General features: G+C 44.1%; 1 protein-coding gene across 1 annotated transcript in view; it reads right to left on the bottom strand.

Annotated features, from left to right (window-relative positions):
* LOC144754198 (E3 ubiquitin-protein ligase TRIM39-like) overlaps positions 1 to 20,392 on the bottom strand; it is a 159,238-nt gene that overhangs the window by 55,551 nt on the left and 83,295 nt on the right. Inside the window, exon 3 of the mRNA XM_078641783.1 lies at positions 3,414 to 3,548. Within this exon, the coding sequence (XP_078497909.1) occupies positions 3,414 to 3,548 (135 nt within the window). The remainder of the gene's footprint in view (positions 1 to 3,413; positions 3,549 to 20,392) is intronic.

Here is a 20,392-nt window from a genome sequence, read left to right as displayed (position 1 = left end):
CAATTCAACCTATTTGAGCAGAGCATCATTGTTAAAGTGACAGCGTATGACCACAATAAGGAGCTCTATACCTCTAATCCTATCCTAAGCCATATGGGTGACGAATCAGGTTGCCGTTCAGGGTGTCATGATAATCCAGTAATAAATTACATGTATTTTACTGCCGGGCAGCAGTTTGCCGACATTCATGTCGCACACTCTGGAATATAATCAAGGGTTACCCGTAATATAAAATTGCCACTATTCTTCAAACTAAAGTTTTCTGTGGCAATCTCCGTCTTTATCTGGGGTGAAAAAAAACAACAGTGAAGCTTGCCATTACCTATTCCAAATGCCTAGATGTACTGTGGGCAGACAAAATATCGAAATTTAAATATCGACCTACAATAATATCGATGTAATAATATCGCAGGAACAGAATATAGAAGGTAAGTAATATCGATTTTTTTAATATCGAAGGGACATAATTTTGAAGGTTAGTAATATCTATTTTTAGTAATATCGATGTTCCTAATATCGATTTTTATATGATTTTATATGATTTTGATGTATATTATTATGGATTTAATATGTATGTGTTCTTTTTTTAAATGTTATTTTAAGTTAATTTGGTATTTGAGTACCGTAGCGGGTTGTGGGTTTAAAGGGGAATAGGGTGGGAAGTAATTTAATTATACTAAATTAATTATTATTTTTTAGGAATTATAAACTAATTTTAATTAATGCTTGTGTGCAAGTTCTGGGTTTATAGGGGAATATGGTGGGAAGTAATTTAAATGTAATTAAGTATTCATTTATTTTCATTAATTGGTATTGCTAATTATATTATTGTTAATTATTAATTGGTAATTAATTTTTATTAATTGGTAATAAATTGTACTTAATTGACTAACTGATAATTATGTTAAGTGTTTTATTTTATTACTGGAGTTTGTTGTGCGTTTATAGGGGATAGTGTGTAAAGTAATTGATATGTAATTAGGAAATTATTAAATTTATAGTTGGGTATTGAAAATTTCCTGGATAATAATTATTAATTGGTAATTATGTAAAAGTATAATTGTTTGGTTATGAAAATTAAATTAATGTATTGTTGTTTAAGCATTAATTGGTAATTAAATATTACTAAATAATATTTATTGGTATTTTTAATTAATATATTAATAAGTAATTATTAATCGGCAATTAATGTTTGATCATTAATATTTTTTGGTTTAACAAATTATTTAATTGTTCAATATTAGGTAATTGGCAATTACGTTTTAATAATTAATATGCTTTTGTTATAAAAATATGTTATTGTTCAATGTTTATTAATTGGTCATTAATATTTATTAATTATTATTATTTGGTATTCATTATTAATGTATTGTTACTTAATTATTCATTGGTAATTATGTTTTTAATAATTATTTATTGGTATTTGTAAATAGGTTAGATGTATTTAATAATTAATTTATTAAATATATTAAATATTAATGTATTTATAAGTATGATATTTTTAACTTCTACGCTATCCAACACTTTCCTTACTGTTGCACTCTCTGGAGTGGGAATAGTAATTTTTACCCCTACGCTATCCAACACTTTCCCTACTATTGCACTCTCTGCAGTGGGAATAGTAACTTTTACCCCTACGCTATCCAACACTTTCCCTTCTGTTGCACTTTCTGGAGTTGGAATAGTAATTTTTACCCCAACGCTATCCAACACTTTCCCTACTATTGCACTCTCTGGAGTGGGAATAGTAATTTTTACCCCTACGCTATCCAACACTTTCCCTACTGTTGCACTCTCTAGAGTGGGAATAGTAATTTTTACCACTACACTATCCAACAGTTTCCCTACTGTTCACTCACTGGAGTTGGAATAGTAATTTTTACCCCTACGCTATCCAACACTTTCCCTACTGTTGCACTCTCTGGAGTGGGAATAGTAATTTTGACCCATACGCTATCCAACACTTTCCCTACTGTTGCACTCTTTGGCGTGGGAATAGTGATTTTTACCCCAACGCTATTCAACATTTTCCTTACTGTTGAAATAGTAGTTTTAATTCCTCTGTTATTTAAACATGTTTGTATTATTTTAGCTAATGTAGTATATAATTAATTTTAAAAATATTAAAAGTACATTTTTTTATTTGCTTTACATAATTACTTAATTATTTATGTTATTATTTTATGTGTACAGATGCATTGTAATTTATAATATTTTTAATTTATTAAAATAATTATTAAAACTGATTATTAAGTATATATATTATATATTATATGTATGTTTAATACATTTTTAAATAAATTATGTATATTACTTATTAATTTGAAAAAGTATTATTCAGTTTATTTTACATATTTTTTTAATTTAAAAAAACGATTTCAAAACAATTTTTTTGACATCGATATTTTTTTTCTCGATTTTTTTGTACTTACCATGTTGTAGATAGGATGTCGATATTGTTGACATCGATATTATTGCTCTGATATTTTTGTATGTCGATTTTTGTGTCTTTCGATATTTTGTCATACTTTCTAGATGTACACCCTAAGAAGAGAGCAATGCACGCAAAAGTAAGTGGTCCCCTGCCTCAGGAGAAAAGTAACCACTTTAGAACAGAAATGCTTTCAAACTTCTGAGAAAAGGAGGAATTCTGTCCAAAGCTCTTACGCTTGTCCATGGTGCGCTCTACAAGTCTGGGCCTCAGTATCTCAGAAGTCGGTTCTCGTTTTATGTGCCACCCCGGCAGTTCCATTCTACTGGTGAATGCCTCGCTCTTGTTCCCAGGTATCGCCTGGCCAGAATGGGAGGCAGCTCCCTCTCGGTCAGAGCGACCATGGCTTGGAATGCTCTGCCCTTTGAACTGCGGAACACCGGCGACCTCAGGTTGTTTAAAAAACACCTGAAAACGTTGTTATTCAACTTTGTTGTTCAAGTAATCCTTCAGTCTGGCAGGTCTATCTCCGCCGACACCACTTGGCTATCGCGCCGGGACACTTACGAGTAGCTGTGAAGTAGTGGATACATAACATAACATTTGGTATAATTCTCCAGGATGTTGACTACCATTATGTTTTCAATTTCTTCCTGCTTTTTTCACATTTTGCTCCTTGGTCGCCATATGTTAATTACTGTCATTGGAATTGCTTGGTGTGTTCCATTAACTTGTATATAACACCGTAAGAGGTCACTGTACATTCCACTACTTGTATATTGAATCGAACTTTCAGCATCAAGTAAAACAATGTAAATTATCGAGGACTGTATATTGTGAGCGGCTATTACAGTGCATGGGGTCAGTATGCATTGACCCTACCCGAGAGATCATGTGTGTTCCGTTCATACATTTAATGCTACGCTCAAAATATGAATATTTCACTTACTTCTTTTGTCTTATTTCCCACACAGTATCTCACCTTCAGGAGTTCCCATGCTGGTGCCTCACACTTCTTTTCTATCTCAGTTATCAGGGCCTTAAGAGAGGTGATTTGATTGGACAATTTGGTGATATTTGCATTTTCTTTCATGGTCATTTTCTTCGACAGGGGTTTCTAAAACAAATAAAATAAACAGCTCAGCTGACCATGCAATACTGAGTATGCAACGAACAAAACATGAAAATGCATTCTGATTCTACTGAAACATTCTCTCTTTCCTCCTGATCGGCCCGTAATTTCAGGTGTGTGCGCTCATATGATCCAAAGTAAACGTGCTATCAACTAATTAACTCCCCGCCCATCACCTTTGACTCAGTTCCTAATTATCAAAACCGTTCAAAACTCAAACTCCCACAGTGCATTCGGCCAGAGTAACCAAAAACCACTCTCTCGTTTCCCAATCATTTAAACTCCCAAGTGTCCAAACGTAAAATGTCAAAAATAATATATTCTAAAAATACAGGCAGAAACACATAAATCCATCCATTTAACGAATCCACTGGTGTTGAGTTATATATGTTCCAGATACTGAATTGTGACTGTTCATTATAAATGTTCAATGGTGACACAGTGAACACCACTCCATTTTTTTCTGTCTCCTAGGTGACAAATATTTAAATTTCTCTGTCTTCAAAATCCCTCTGTTCTCATCATCGATGGGGTGTAAAACTCGTTGAGGCGATGAATTGCAAAAGCAGAAAATCTCTTGTTGCTGATGCACTCCTTCCCTTTAGTGTTGAAACTGTAATTTGAAAACTGTTTAGTAAGTGCGTGCGAACAGTGACTGAGCATCGCTTAGTACTTTCCCTTCTACTATCTTCTGCCCTTGAGCTATGAAGTGTGGTATGTCACACTGTGGCTTAGAACAGGAGCCTTTGTGTTATCAGGTGAGGTATGTCACACCAGGGCTTAGAGCAGGAGCCTGTGTGTTATCAGGTGAGGTATGTCACACTGTGGCTTAGAGCAGGCGTCTGTGTGTTATCAGCTGAGGTATGTCACACTGTGGCTTAGAACAGGATCCTTTGTGTTATCAGGTGAGGTATGTCACACTCTACCTTAGAGCAGGAGCCTGTGTGTTATCAGGTGAGGTATGTCACACCGTAGCTTAGAGCGGGAGCCTGTCTGTTATCAGGTGAGGTAGGTTACACTGTGGTTTAGAGCAGGAGCCTGTGTGTTATCAGGTGAGGTATGTCACACTGTGGCTTAGAGCAGGAGCCTGTTTGTTATCAGGTGTGGTATTCACACTGTGGCTCAAAGCAGGAGCCTGTGTGTTATCAGGTGAGCTATGTCACACTGTGGCTTAGAGCAGGAGCCTGTGTGTTATCAGGCGAGGTATGTCACACTGTGGCTTAGAAAGTGAGTGTGGATAGCGCACACCAATGGTAAACTGTATTTCTCTAAATTTAATTATTTACCAAAAATATTGCGTGCTTTGTGTGAATCATGTTAGCCTAACGTAGTGAACAGTGAAAGTGGCCAAGTCCCAACAGGCGACTTGGGCTGACACAAGCACAGCGTAAAGGGATAATACTGTCTAATCTTTCAGCTATTCTCTGTGTTTAATGCAATTTAACATGCAAGACTACGATAGTTACTTCATGGAATTTTAATCATTTCAGTATTGTTCATTTCACTTTTTTCTAAAGCATATTCAAAAGAAACAATTGTTATACATGTTTCAGTAAAAGTACAAACAGTCGAAATGCATTCAAATCAATGTAAAAAAACAAATCAGAAGAAGCCCAATGCATTTCGGGACTCCTGTCCCTTCCTCAGGGGCGAATCTGTAAGAATATGAAGGCATGAATCATTGATACATCTTCAACGCACAGAATTAAAAAGAAACAGAAACAACATCAGAAGACACTTGTATGAGCAATGAGCTAGTTAAATAAAATTAAATTAAATATGTTGGTTAAGTTCTCTGCGTGTCAAAAATTCTAGTTGTTTTAATTGTTGAGAAATTGTTCCACTCTGTGCGTCAATGGCCTTAGTTTCTTCGATTAAACCGTAGATGACATCTGCCTCCTCTGAAGAATAGGCTTTTGTATTCGCTCTATTGTCCGTAATATTGCCTATTGTTTCAAAAGACATTTTTAAGATTGGGGTGCGCTGGTCCAAAGCGTGGTTAGACAAATAATAGAAAGTGAGTGTGGATAGCGCACACTTATGGTAAACTGTATTTCTCTAAATTCAATTATTTACAAAAATATTGCGTGCTTTGTGTGAATCATGTTAGCCTAACATGTAGTGAACAGTAAAAGTGGCCAAGTCCCAACAGGCGACTTGGGCTCACACAAGCACAGCGTAAAGGGATAATACTGACTAATCTTTCAGCTATTCTCTGTGTTTAATACAATTTAACATGCAAGAATACGATAGTTACTTCATGCAATTTTAATCATTGCAGTATTGTTCATTTCACTTTTTTCTAAAGCATATTCAAGAGAAACAATTGTTATACATGTTTCAGTAAAAGTACAAACAGTCGAAATGCATTCAAATCAATGTAAAAAAACAAATCAAAAGAAGCCCAATGCATTTCGGGACTCCTGTCCCTTCGTCAGGGGCGAATCTGTAAGAATATGAAGGCATGAATCATTGATACATCTTCAATGCACAGAATTAAAAAGAAACAGAAACAACATCAGAAGACACTTGTATGAGCGATGAGCTACTTAAAAACAATAAATTAAACACGTTGGTTAAGTTCTCTGCCTGTCAAAAATTCTAGTTGTTTTAATTGTTGAGAAATTGATCCACTCTGTGCGTCAAAGGCCAAATAGCCAGCTTCATCAACGGAAAATCGTCTCGCAAGGGCCAGATTCTCAGAATCTGGCCCTTTGCGAGCGCAATTTTTGCATTTGGGATTCATCACCCCAAATGCAAAAATCGCAAATTGCGAAATCGCTAAATTGCGAGGAATTGCATTTAAGGAATCTCTATTTGAGATTCCTTAAATGCAATTCATGAACCATTTTTGAATTGCAAAATCGCTATTTTTGCCCGCTATTTACCGCGAAGTCTGACTTCGTGGTAAATAGCGAAAACTTAGAAAAATGCACTTTAGTGCATTTTTCTAAGTTGTATGTTACACACGCACATGTCCTTTGGACATGTGTGTGCGCAACATCAGTCTACAAATACATTTATGGGGTGCTACAGGGTGTCCTTTGGACAACCCTGGCACCCTTGAAATCGCATCCTTATTTGCGATTAGCAAATTGCTAATCGCAAATAAGGAATGACTCCCCATTCATTTGTATGGGCCTTTAGGCCCATAGGAATGAATGGGGAGTCATTCCTTATTTGGGATTAGCAATTTGCTCATCGCAAATAAGGAAGCTGTAGAAATCACAAATAATATTGCGATTTCTACATGAATCCCGTTTTGCAAGTCTTTAATAGCGATTCCTTAATAATCCCTATTAAGGACTCGCAAATCGGGACATTGATGAATCTGGCGGAAAGTTTCTTCGATTAAACTGTAGATGACATCTGCCTCCTCTGAAGTATAAGCTTTTGTATTCGCTCTATTGTCCGTAATATTGGCTATTGTTTCAAAAGACATTTTTAAGATTAGGGTGCACTGGTTCAAAGCGTGTCTAGACAAATAATAGAAAGTGAGTGTGGATAGCGCACACTTATGGTAAACTGTATTTCTCTAAATTCAATTATTTACAAAAATATTGCGTGCTTGGTGTGAATCATGTTAGCCTAACATGTAGTGAACAGTGAAAGTGGCCAAGTCCCAACAGGCGACTTGGGCTCACACAAGCACAGCGTAAAGGGACAATACTGACTAATCTTTCAGCTATTCTCTGTGTTTATTGCAATTTAACATGCAAGAATACGATAGTTACTTCATGCAATTTTAATCATTGCAGTATTGTTCATTTCACTCTTTTCTAAAGCATATTCAAAAGAAACAATTGTTATACATGTTTCAGTAAAAGTACAAACAGTCGAAATGCATTCAAATCAATGTACAAAAACAAATCAAAAGAAGCCCAATGCATTTCGGGACTCCTATCCCTTCGTCAGGGGCGAATCTGTAAGAATATGAAGGCATGAATCATTGATACATCTTCAAAGGACAGAATTAAAAATAAACAGAAACAACATCAGAAGACACTTGTATGAGCAATGAGCTAGTTAAAAAAAATTAAATTAAATACGTTGGTTAGTTCTCTGCCTGTCAAAAATTCTAGTTGTTTTAATTGTTGAGAAATTGTTCCACTCTGTGCGTCAAAGGCCTTAGTTTCTTCGATTAAACCGTAGATGACATCTGCCTCCTCTGAAGAATAGGCTTTTGTATTCGCTCTATTGTCCGTAATATTGGCTATTGTTTCAAAAGACATTTTTAAGATTAGGGTGCGCTGGTCTAAAGCGTGGCCAGACAAATAATAGAAAGTGATTGTGGATAGCGCACACCTATGGTAAACTGTATTTCTCTAAATTCAATTATTTACAAATTCGTGGCTTAGAGCAGGTGCCTGTGTGTTATCAGGTGAGGTATTCACATTGGCTTAGAGCAGGAGCCTGTGTGTTATCAGGTGAGGTATGTCACACTGTAGCTCAAAGCAGGAGCCTGTGTGTTATCAGGTGAGGTATGTCACACTGTAGCTTAGAGCAGGAGCCTGTGTGTTATCAGGTGAAGTATGTCACACTGCGGCTTAGAGCAGGAGCCAGTGTGTTTTCATGTGAGGTACGTCAAACTGTGGCTTAGAGCAGGAGCCTGTATGTTATCATGCGAGGTGTGTCACATTGTGGCTTAGAGCAGGAGCCTGTGTGTTATCAGGCGAGGTATGTCACTCTGTAGCTTAGAGCAGGTGCCTGTATGTTATCAGGTGAGGTATGTCACACTGTAGCCTAGGGTAGGAGCCTGCGTGTTATCACGGGATGTTATTTCTTAGGCCCATGCAATAATGCTGCACGTTTTCCTTACATTGCCTGCTTTTTACAATAACCTTTGCCATTTTTGGCCATAGCTGCATGCGTGACAATCTTGGACCAGTTTCTTCACCATGGAAGTTAAAGTCTCCCAACAAAAGAAATGTGTTTGAGGCGAGTACGTTGATGGCTATTTGTTCTATCAGCTGGTTCATGAAATTGGCTCTGGGTCCTGGAGGCCAATATATTAGTGCTCCATTCCAGCTATCTATGGGTGATAAAGTGATCTTAAAAATTCCCAATTCTATACTGTCGTTACTTAAGGTGGAAATCCAGTTCACAGTGAGGTGGTGTTTAAAAGCTATGGCTATACCTCCCCCTGTTTTTCCTTCCCTATCCCAATGTAAAAATGTATAGTTCTCTGGGATAGCCAAATTTACCAGTGGGTGATTGGAGGGATTCAGCCAAGTTTCTGTGAAGAAACATATTTCAGGGGAATGGGAGGTGATCAAATCCCATATTTCGAAAGGGTGTTTTGCTAATGATCGCACATTACATAATATACTGTTTAGTCCAGCTGCTTCTCGATCAGCACTCTGCCTAGAGTTCAATGAACTAACTGCCATCAGATCTCTTTGGAATAGACAGTGTCTACAAGCTACTGGACCTTCCTGCATACTAGGGAACTTCCGAGTACAGCATATGTCTGCTTGACGTTTCGCTTGTTCATGAGCTCTGATAGTAAGCAGGATTTTGGCCGAATATGATATGTGAGTCGAATATGAGGAATTTACCTTAGTTTGGGGAAAATCCCTGGCCTCTGGGCTCGGTTGGGCGCGGACGGGCGCAGACGGGCTTGCCTTTGGCACGCCCGCTGCCCGCATCTGCTGCACGTGCGCATTGATGCCCTTATTTATGTCGTCCGCTGTTGCCAAAAACTAGCCGGCAACCCTTCGGTAGCCTCAAGATGGCTGCTTGCTCCACCGGCTGAGTTAGGGGGAGGGGGGGGGGTACCAGACTGCAATTGTAGAGTTTCAATTGTGACAGTTTAAAAATAAGTGCAAAATACAACAACACAGTGCGGTTTAAAACAGCTCCCGGCTTTCCGCCTCAGGAGTTTCTAGTACAGTGCGTGCGCATTGGCGCCCTCATTTATGTCGTCCGCTGTTACCAAAAACTAACCCGCAACCCTTCGGTACCCTCAAGATGGCTGCTCGCTCCTCCGGCCGCCTCTGGGGTCGCACAATCCTCTCACCCCCCAGGCGCCTTAATCGGCTGAGTTACGGTGAGTGGGGGGTTACCAGACTGCAATTTTAGAGTTTCAATTGTGACAGTTTAAAAATAAGTGCAAACTACAACAACACAGTGTTGTTCAAGTTTGAACCCTTTAAAAGGATATACTCCTAAGTGAGCATACCTTCTTTATATTTCATTTTTTATCATGCCGAGGATGAAAATTCCAGGGCACTAAACATTGCAGTGAACGTCTGACAAGCGGTTACTCTAAAATTATTAAACTATGGTCTCCCAGCTAGGGGGGGAGAAATTACCTTCGTTGTTGAGGTACACGAAGCATACAGGACAGAGGTATTATATTCCTGGGTTACATTCCCGACTGCTGATAATGTTACAAAACTATTTCACACCTACACGGAGGATGAACTACCGGAGTAATACACTCCATACAAGGACATAGAGGTTCCTCTCACTTACCAAAAACATATTAATTGGTTTGAAGGTGCCCTCCCACACACTACAGAAAATGTGAGACTCAGTCCGCTCAGTAATAATGGAGCAACATGGCCAGTCTTAGCTGCATATACACCTCATCCTACTGCTGCCAATTTACCCACAGCAGAGATACAAACACTACACAAAGATCTAGGGCCAGATGTACAACCCTTTTTTGCGGCCGCAAACGGGTGATTGGCCCGTTTGCGACCGCAAAAAAGGTTCCAGTCATGTAAAAATGCTATTTTGCGAGTGACGGACTCACAAAATAGCATTTGCGACTCTTGCTATTAGGAAGGGGCATCCCTTCCTAATAGCGAGTCACCATGCCATGTACTGTTCTTTTGGGGCTGCAAATTACCACCTACTTCAAGTAGGTGGTAAAGCACTTGCAAACAGGAAGGGGTCCCCAGGGGACCCCTTTCCCTTTGTGAATGGGTGCGTAAAGATGTTTTAGGAGCAGGCAGTGGTCCTACGGATCACTGCCTGTCCTTACAAAAATGAAACTGAAAATGTTTCATTTTTCTTTTCTAAATGCATCCTGTTTTCCTTTAAGGAAAACGGGCTGCATTTAAAAAAGATAAAAACTGCTTTATTTAAAATGCAGTCCCAGCCAAGGTGGTCTGTTGACCCCAGCGGGCCAAAATCCCTGGGAGTGCTAGCCATTCCCAATGGGGTCGCAAATTGCGACAGCCTCATTAATATTCATGAGGAATGCAATTTACGACCCCATTGGGAATCGCACACAGTGTCTGAGACACTGTTGTATATTAAGTTTAGCGAGTTGCGAGTCGCAATTTTGCGCTATTTGTGACTCGCTAAACGTAATAGTCGTACATCTGGCCCCTAGTTACTATATATAGAAATCTTACACAATTCATTATGCGAACACTAACAGTTAACCCTGCAGAATTGGCTAACGCTGCACAACCACATTTAGCCACTACAGGTATCAGCCCACAAACACTGAATGCAGTTAGGGGAAGAATTCCCTCCAGTCAGGAGCAGATTCCGTTCTGAATTGCACAAAAAAAAGTCAACTTGAAGCAGTATTTCCTCATATGGAACAGCAATAAAACACAGAATACTGACTATTTGCTTGCTGATGGGGATGGCTCTCCCTGGTGAAGATTGTACAATTTGAGGTGCAGTCTTCGCTGCAGTGTATACCAGAACATATGGTACACCATCTATAGCTGTGTTACCTGAGGAACTGAAGCAGGTTCAGAATGAGTACAGAACAGCACTTGCCCTGGACTTGGGGATGAAACTGATGGCCAGCATCGCCACCGTATCACCATTATGTTGAGCAACGTAAAGGGGGGAGGCAGCAGCATTGGCTATACACCAACGCTTGAGGGATCTTACACCTGCACGACAGGAGTGAGAATTACAAAAAAACTATCAAAGAAACCTATGCTACGCTAGTTAGAGATAATTTGGGAGCCAAACCAGGGATACCACAACTAAAGAGTAATTCTGTAAAGGATAACTCTAAGCAAGCACCAGATTCTTCAACTAAGAAGAAGTGGGATAATAAACAAATGAATAATACAGACAAGACAAAATCACGGGTGAGTCTCCTCAACAGGAAGACACTGAAAATAAATATATTCTCAGAAACCGTGATAACAGACAGCCTGACAGGTATCAGGATACCAATACACATTCTTCTCGTTTGTTTCAGGAGTCATCCGATAAACGTTCGGAGAGACGTGGGCGGTCAGAGCAAAGATCGGAAAAGCATGTGAAACCGAAGGAGAAGTCACAACACTCGTCTGACATTACCATAAAACAGGAAGGTAAATCAAAGCCTCCATTTAAAAAGAAGAAGATAGCCGGAATTAAGATCAAGCATGCCCGGAACACTGAAGACTCTGCTTCTGAGCGGGGAATGGGCAGTAAGTTCCCCAGAACCTGATAGATTGTCTGCCCTTTTGTCTGTCCCTCATCACTGATTCATGAACACAGATGACAGTCAGGTGCAGAGATCTCACACTTCATTGTGCCACTCTTTTGGACACTCTTGCTTGATGACAGCATCTTTGCTGCCTCCTGTGAGTGTCATCACCTTGCACAAAGGCAGTGTCTTGGAGATAGCTAAAAAAAACAGTTCCAAACTCTAAAAGAGCGGGTCTGCATCCCCAGTCTGCAAAATGAGTACACAATAAAGCAGGACCCACTTTGTTTGGATTTCAAGTTCTTCTTGAACAAGGATGGGAGTGATTTGTACGGTACTCAGATTGCTGTGTGACCAGAGATGTTATCTGCAAAACAGACAGTCTTCCAGAGACGACGTAATTTCAGCCGAAGTCTGCATCGACTTGTGGGAAGAGCCGAAGACCTGCCTAGCACCTAGAAGTCAAAGCGATACAAAAGGGGATGATGGACGGAGCGTTTGAGCAAATCAAAGACTCACCCCCAGTCAACTGATCTGGGTTTAATCCATCACCATTCTTTAGCCCACTCAGCCACCCCAGTTTAGACATGGCCATATGCAAATCAGTCTGACCCTGTGCCTCATGGGAACAGTCCAGCCCGAACTGCCAAGCCATGTCTTCCCTGGACCGGAAACAAGCATCCTTGGACCGGTTTTGGATTCCTAATCCTCATCAGCCAGGCTATCTTGAATCCAGTGGCCAAGTGAGCAAGGGACTCACGTCTGAGCAAATCCTGCCACACTTAGGGCGAATAAAACGATACAAAAGGGGATGATGGACTGAGCGTTTGAGCAAATCAAACACTCACCCCCAGACAACTGATCTGGGTTTAATCCATCACCATTTTTTAGCCCACTCAGCCACCCCAGTTTAGACATGGCCATATGCAAATCAGTCTGACCCTGTGCCTCATGGGAACATTCCAGCCCGAACTGCCAAGCCATGTCTTCCCTGGACCGGAAACAAGCATCCTGGGACCGGTTTCGGATTCATAATCCTCATCAGCCAGGCTATCTTGAATCCAGTGGTTAAGTGAGCAAGGGACTCACGTCTGAGCATACCCTGACACACTTAGGGCGAACAAAGCGATACAAAAGGGGATGATGGACGGAGCGTTTGAGCAAATCAAACACTCACCCCCAGTCAACTGATCTGGGTTTAATCCATCACCATTCTTTAGCCCACTCAGCCACCCCAGTTTAGACATGGCCATATGCAAATCAGTCTGACCCTGTGACTCATGGGAACAGTCCAGCCCGAACTGCCAAGCCATGTCTTCCCTGTACCGGAAACAAGCATCCTGGGACAAGTTTCGGATTCATAATCCTCATCAGCCAGGCTATCTTGAATCCAGTGGCCAAGTGAGCAAGGGACTCACGTCTGAGCATACCCTGCCACACTTAGGGCGAACAAAGCGATACAAAAGGGGATGATGGGCGGAGCGTTTGAGCAAATCCCTGGACCGGAAACAAGCACCATAAGTGTGGCAGGGTATGCTCAGACGTGAGTCCCTTGCTCACTTTGCCACTGGATTCAAGCAAGCCAGGCTGAAGACGGCTGTAATGCCAGAAACCAGTCCTCGGAAGCTTGTTTCCGGTCCAAACCCAAGGAGTGTCCACCACTCTCCCCATACGAAGGGGGGGGTAACAAAAAGGGAAGATGCTGGTGACCACCAGGGCTTGTCCCGAAGCGGTCGCTCCCACACGCTCCCTTACTTGCTGCCTGGATTCGCATTCGCGTGCCTCCTTGCTGCCTGCTACCTTGCTGCCTGGACCCGTGACCGCACGCATTCACATAGCGCCTGGTATCGTAGCCTGCACATAGCTAATAGTGCCTATTTGCGCAGCATTGGCGAATCATAATTAACGTAGCCTGCTTACTTAAAAATTGTTATTGTACCTGCTGATTTGTATTGTGCACGTTAGCGCTGCATTGCTGTGAATAGCATTGCCGTAGCCTGCTATTATTATTCATTGCCGGTCCCCGGCTGTGCCCCGTTTCGCTTTCGGTTTAAGCAGCCATTTTGTTGTTGTTGTGTCCACTCCTGGCCCGTGTCTCCTCCCCGCTCCCGCCTCCCAGCTGACCCTCCCTCGCCCCCGCCCCCTCCACCATCCATATATGACAGATGCTCCCGCGGGCAGCGTCCACGCGCAGCGGTCGCGCCCCATGCGCGCCGAAGGTGCGCCAAAGGTAAGCCCGTCTACGCCCGTCCGTGCCTGGACCGCGCCCAGCGCCAGACCCCCTGGCCCCCGCAAAACCCACCCCACTCACTTAACATATGACGCCGCTACTCTCCTTGCCCTTAACCCCGGACGCACCCCACAATGCTGCGCAGCTACCCCAGGACACACCCACGGACCTTTCGCCTGCTACTCCTGCAAGTTCGCCTGCATCAGTACCCATGTCAACTCCTCCCCCTCCAAACAAAACTCCGTCTCAAACCACCTGAAGTGCATCCTGCTGAACACCCGATCGATCCACAAACATGCCAATGAACTCTGGGACCTACTCGACACTACTTCACCGGACGTCGCCTTCCTTACAGAAACCTGGATGAATGCCTCATCAGCGCCCGACATCGCCATAGCCATCCCGGACGGCTACAAGATCATCCGAAAAGACCGCACCAACCAAACAGGAGGAGGCATCGCCATCGTCCATAAGAACAACATCCAAATCACGACCAGGTCCGACGATAACCTCGCGACCGCCGAACACCTTCACTTCCAGCTCCACACCGACCCCAGGACCACACTCAGAAGCACCCTCATCTACAGACCACCAGGAACCCGCACACAATTCAATGAAGACATCACTGACTTCATCAGCCCACATGCCCTCACCTCCGAGAACTACATTCTACTAGGAGACCTCAACTTCCACCTTGAAAAGAAAAACGACAACAACACCACCACCCTTCTGGACAATCTGGCCAATCTCGGACTCAAACAATTTGTTGACACCCCCACCCACCTCGCCGGCCACACGCTCGACCCTATTTTCACCTCCAGCAAACACATCTCCTTCAATCACACCACAGCTCTCCATTGGACGGACCACAGATGCGTTCACTTCAACTACAAAAAGACCACGACCCACATCCCACCACAACCTATTCCTCGAAGAAACTGGAACAAAATCACCACCGACCAACTCTTCACATCGCTTAACCAAAACCCCCCCGCCATATCACCGGACCCAAACCAAGCTGCCACCAAACTAACACAATGGATCACCCACATCGCTGACGAATTAGCACCCTTTAAAATCCATCAGATCAAACAAGGTAACAAAAAGGCCCCCTGGTTCAACGATGACCTTAAGAAATCCAAGAAGTTATGTCGTACCCTCGAGAAATCCTGGAGAAAAAACCCAACCACTGACAACCTGACCACCTTCAAGGACGCCACCCGCAAACACCACCAATTGATCAGATCCACCAAGAAATCAGCATTCAAGGATCGACTCGACAACAACGCCCAAAACAGCAAAGAACTATTCAACATCGTCAAAGAATTTACCAACCCCACCGCCGGCACCAACGACATCACTCCCTCCCAAGACCTCTGCGACTCCCTATCCTCCTTCTTCCACAACAAAATCATCGACATTCATAACAGCTTTGGAAACCTGTCCGAAGAACAACCCACTCCACCCACCTCCGATCCAAAACAGCACTCTCACAACCTCTGCGCCTGGAACCCAATCACTACCGAAGACACCACCCGTCTGATGAACTCCATCCACTCAGGTTCACCAACTGACCCATGCCCACACCACATCTTCAACAAAGCAGACTCCATCATCGCACCCCATCTCCGTGATGTCATCAACTGCTCCCTCAACTCCGCTACCTTCCCAGAAAGCTGGAAACATGCCGAAGTCAGCGCCCTTCTGAAGAAACCCACAGCGGACCCCTCTGAACTCAAGAACTACCGCCCCATCTCACTCCTCCCCTTCCCGGCCAAAGTCATCGAGAATGCCGTCAACAGCCAGCTCACCGCCTTCCTTGAATCCAACAACTCACTCGACCCCTCACAGTCCGGCTTTCGAGCCAAACACAGCACCGAAACCGCCCTCATCGCTGCTACGGATGACATCCGAACGCTACTGGAAAACGGAGAATCAGTTGCCCTCATCCTACTTGACCTCTCCGCCGCCTTCGACACAGTCTGTCATAACACCCTCATACAACGCCTCAACAAAGTCGGAATACAAGGAAAAGCCTTAGACTGGATCATCTCGTTCCTCCCCGGAAGAACACAAAGAGTCCGCCTCCCCCCATTCAAATCAGAGGCCATCGAAGTCATCTGCGGCATACCACAAGGATCATCACTCAGTCCCACCCTCTTCAACGTGTGCATGGGTCCCCTCGCAGCCATCGCGCGACAACACGACCTCAACATCATCTCATACGCTGACGACACCCAGATAATCCTCTCCCTCACCAAAGACCCCAACACCGCCAAAACCAATCTACACGAAGGAATGAAAGAAGTAGCCGAATGGATGAACAACAGCTGTTTAAAACTAAACTCAGACAAAATGGAAGTGCTCATCTTAGGATCGTCCCCTTCTGCTTGGGACGACTCATGGTGGCCACCGGCTCTGGGTACAGCACCCATACCTACAGATCATGCACAGAACCTGGGCTTTATCCTAGACTCCTCCCTTTCGATGACCAGACAAGTCAACGCCGTTACATCATCATGCTTCAACATCCTACGCATGCTCAAAAAAATCTTCTGCTGGATCCCCACCGAAACAAGAAAAACAGTCACCCACGCCTTAGTCACTAGCCGACTAGATTATGGAAATACCCTTTATGCCGGAACCACAGCCAAACTACAGAAAAAACTACAACGCATCCCAAACGCCTCAGCCAGACTCATACTCGACATCCCCCGTCAAGCCCACATTTCCGGTCACCTTAAAGATCTCCACTGGCTTCCCGTCAACAAGAGAGTAACGTTCCGTCTCCTCACCCACGCACACAAGGCCCTCTACGACCTAGGACCCGAATGCCTCAACAAACGACTGTCCTTCTACACACCCACCCGCCAACTACGTTCATCCAATCAAGCCCTCGCGACTATTCCGCGCATCAATAGATCCACCATGGGAGGAAGATCTTTCTCCTACTTAGCGGCTAAAACCTGGAACTCTCTCCCCACTCACCTCCGCCTTACACAGAACCACCTCTCCTTTAGAAAGCAGCTAAAAACCTGGCTATTCGATAAGTAATGCACCCACCCTCCCCCAAGCGCCTTGAGACCCTCTGGGTGAGTAGTACGCTATACAAATTTCTGAACTTGAACTTGAACTTGAACTGGTCTGTCTGGAGTAGTCACGCTGTAAGAAAACAGGGCAGAAAATAATACTACTGAACAATAATGAAAATGTAGTCAATTTCTATCACATTGCCATGTGCTTAGTACATAGGTTCACTTACCCCAATTTAGTCCAATGGTGACTGGGAAGGATGTCCATGCCCGAAAGGAATGCCTGGATATTTTAACTCAAGGCCAGATAGAAAAACACCAGGCCCAGTAGTGCAGAACTAAGGAAAGGACGCATACATACACCATACACACATAACGAAATAAATGGGGAAAAAATGGAATTGAGGTGCACTGGCCGGCTCTCCTGGGAAGGTACAGCCAAGCGGAGCGAGCACACACTCATCAGGGCATACATAAATAAATGCTATGCAGAATTGTCCAATATGTCTAACAAATGCCCCAGAAGAGTGAGGAAATGAACAGCCAGAGAATCAAAACACCGGAGGGTGCAACCTCCGATGAACTCTGAGGGCGGTGACACTGAGATGCAGGTGTGGACGTGAGTTCAAGAGCATTGGTGCAAGCTGTGTACGGGGAACAAGCGCATATGGAGGTTTTAGAGGGAGACTCCGCACTTAGAGGTAAACGGGACCAGAATACGCTTCCGACAAATAGGAAATGTCGGAAAGCCAACCAGAACAAAATTACCCCACAGAAACAGGGCAGGATTCCGCTGTAGAACGGTAGCAGGACGAAGCAGGAGCAGAGCAGAGAGGCTGAGGGAAAGGCGCTGCTCGACAACCTGGAAGCAAGGAAAGGGGCGTGGTATCAATCCGAAGCCAAGCAGTGACTTGCGTTCAGACGTTCCCTTTACATTTATAAGGGAGCGTCTTGAAATAACGTGCTCCGATAAAAATGTATAAGGAGCCTAAGGGAGCGTATCTAAAGGCAATAAGAAAAACCCAAACCAAACACATGTCAAGGTCTGCGCCGCAAAACCCTAACACCCACTTTTGGGTAGCTTAACAACACCAAGTCATCGGCGTAAAGTAAATTGGTGATGCGGGTCCCGTCTAGTTGAGGAGGGTGGCAGTTTACACTGTCGAGTACTGGAGAAAGGTCAGATATAAACATATTAAAAAGGAGTGGGACCAATACACAACCTTGTTTGACGCCAGTTTCGGTTTAAATCTTCCTGGAGACGTGGAAGCCTTCACCCACCTTAATTCTTATCCATGTTTCCGTGTGGAGTTGGATTATTGCTTGAAGAAGAGGCTGTGGTATGCCCACGATTTTAGTTTCTGCCATAACAGACCTCTGGGCACATGGTCGAAGGCCGCTTTGAAGTCTACAAAGCAACAGTGCAGCTGGATTTGTTGGTCTGTCGCTTTCTCCATCAAGACTGTTAGTGTTAACAGATTGGTTGTAGTACCGGTGTTAGCCATAAAGCTCGTCTGATTAAAAGGAAGGCACGTAGTTGTTTCGGCCCAGGCCTGTAACTCCTCCAATAGAATATTTGCATAGTACTTAGACTCCACGTCGAGAAGTGAAACCATTCGGTTATTTTTTGGCTCATTTCTCTTCCCACTTTTGTAGATTGGGTGAATTATTGCACCTCGCCAGGACTCTGGGACCATGTTGATTAGACTGCAATAGAGAAACAAGGGGGTCAGGTATTCTGACCATAGGCTGACATCGGATTTGAACATGGCTTGGGGGAAGGCCATTCGGGCCTGGGGCTCCTTCGGCTCTGGCTTTCGTTATGAGGCGCGAGATCTTGTTTTTTAAGACATCAGGAGTCACCGTGGGCTCTAGTAAGGTATTGTTCCTATTCGTTGATTCCTTGTGTGTCGGATCTTCAGATGTCAATTTTACACTCCAGTCCTGGGGGGGGAGATCATATGGTTAACATGGCTGAAGGAATTTTTGCAAAGTTCGTTTATAATGGTGTCCCCAAAGTGAAGAGATAAAAACTTACTCCAAACGGCTTCACTAATATTTGTACTGCCTTACCCACTTGTACTATGTTTGCTAGAGACCAGAATTGCTTCGGGTTAGGATTTTTACTTTCATAGATGAGCTTTAGCCAGAATTGATCCGAGGCCGTGAGTTTTTCCTTTCGTGTAGACATTCTAAAAGCTGCTTGGGCTTGCTTATAGTTATTGAAGTTATTTTATTGCTTGGGTTCTTGCTTGATGGATGGAGTGCTCGGTTCCTTTCAGTTCTTAATTTCATTGTGGCTTTTGGCTGCTCTCTGTACCTGTTTCCCACCCCCCCTGTGCTGCTGACCTCTGCACCCGCTCCCCGCTGCAGATTCCCGCCGCCGGGGAGTGTAGCCTCGCCCCCTTCCTCCCCGCTCCCGCCTCCCACTCCCTCCCTGCACTTCGCCATAAATGGGCGCGCTGATTGTGCTTCGAAGGCGCGCCAAAGGTAAGCCCGTCTGCGCCCGTCCGCGCCTGGCCCGCACCCAGTGCCAGGACCCCTGGCCCCCACCGACGGACCTACGACGCCGCCGAACTCAACGCACTCAACACCGCCCGAACCCCGGGCTGCTACCGAGCCACACCGAGACGCACCCACGGACCCTTCAGCTGCCACTCCTGCAAGTTCACCTGCAACCGGACCCACGCCACACCAGCTGCCGGACCCACCAAGCCGAACACCAACAGCAGCCACCTGAAGTGCATCCTGCTCAACACCCGCTCCGTCCACAGACACGCCGTCGAGCTCTGGAACCTGCTCGACACCACAGCCCCAGACGTCGCCTTCCTCACGGAAACCTGGATGAACGCCTCCTCAGCGCCCGACATCGCCATCGCCATTCCGGACGGCTACAAGATCATACAGAGGGACCGCGTCAACCAGACAGGAGGAGGCATCGCCATCATCCACAGGAACACCATCCGCATCACGACCAACGCCGACGACACCCTCGCACCCGCCGAACACCTGCACTTCCAGATCCACACCAACCCCAAGACCACCCTCAGAGGCACCCTCATCTACAGACCCCCGGGACCACGCACACAATTAAGCGAAGACATCACAGACTTCATCATCCCGCACGCCCTCCTCTCCACTGACTACATCCTCCTCGGGGACCTCAACTTCC

This window comes from Lissotriton helveticus, chromosome 5_1 (assembly GCF_964261635.1).
Source record: "Lissotriton helveticus chromosome 5_1, aLisHel1.1, whole genome shotgun sequence".
Taxonomy (NCBI): domain Eukaryota; kingdom Metazoa; phylum Chordata; class Amphibia; order Caudata; family Salamandridae; genus Lissotriton; species Lissotriton helveticus.
This window is presented reverse-complemented; position numbering and strand designations above follow the sequence as displayed.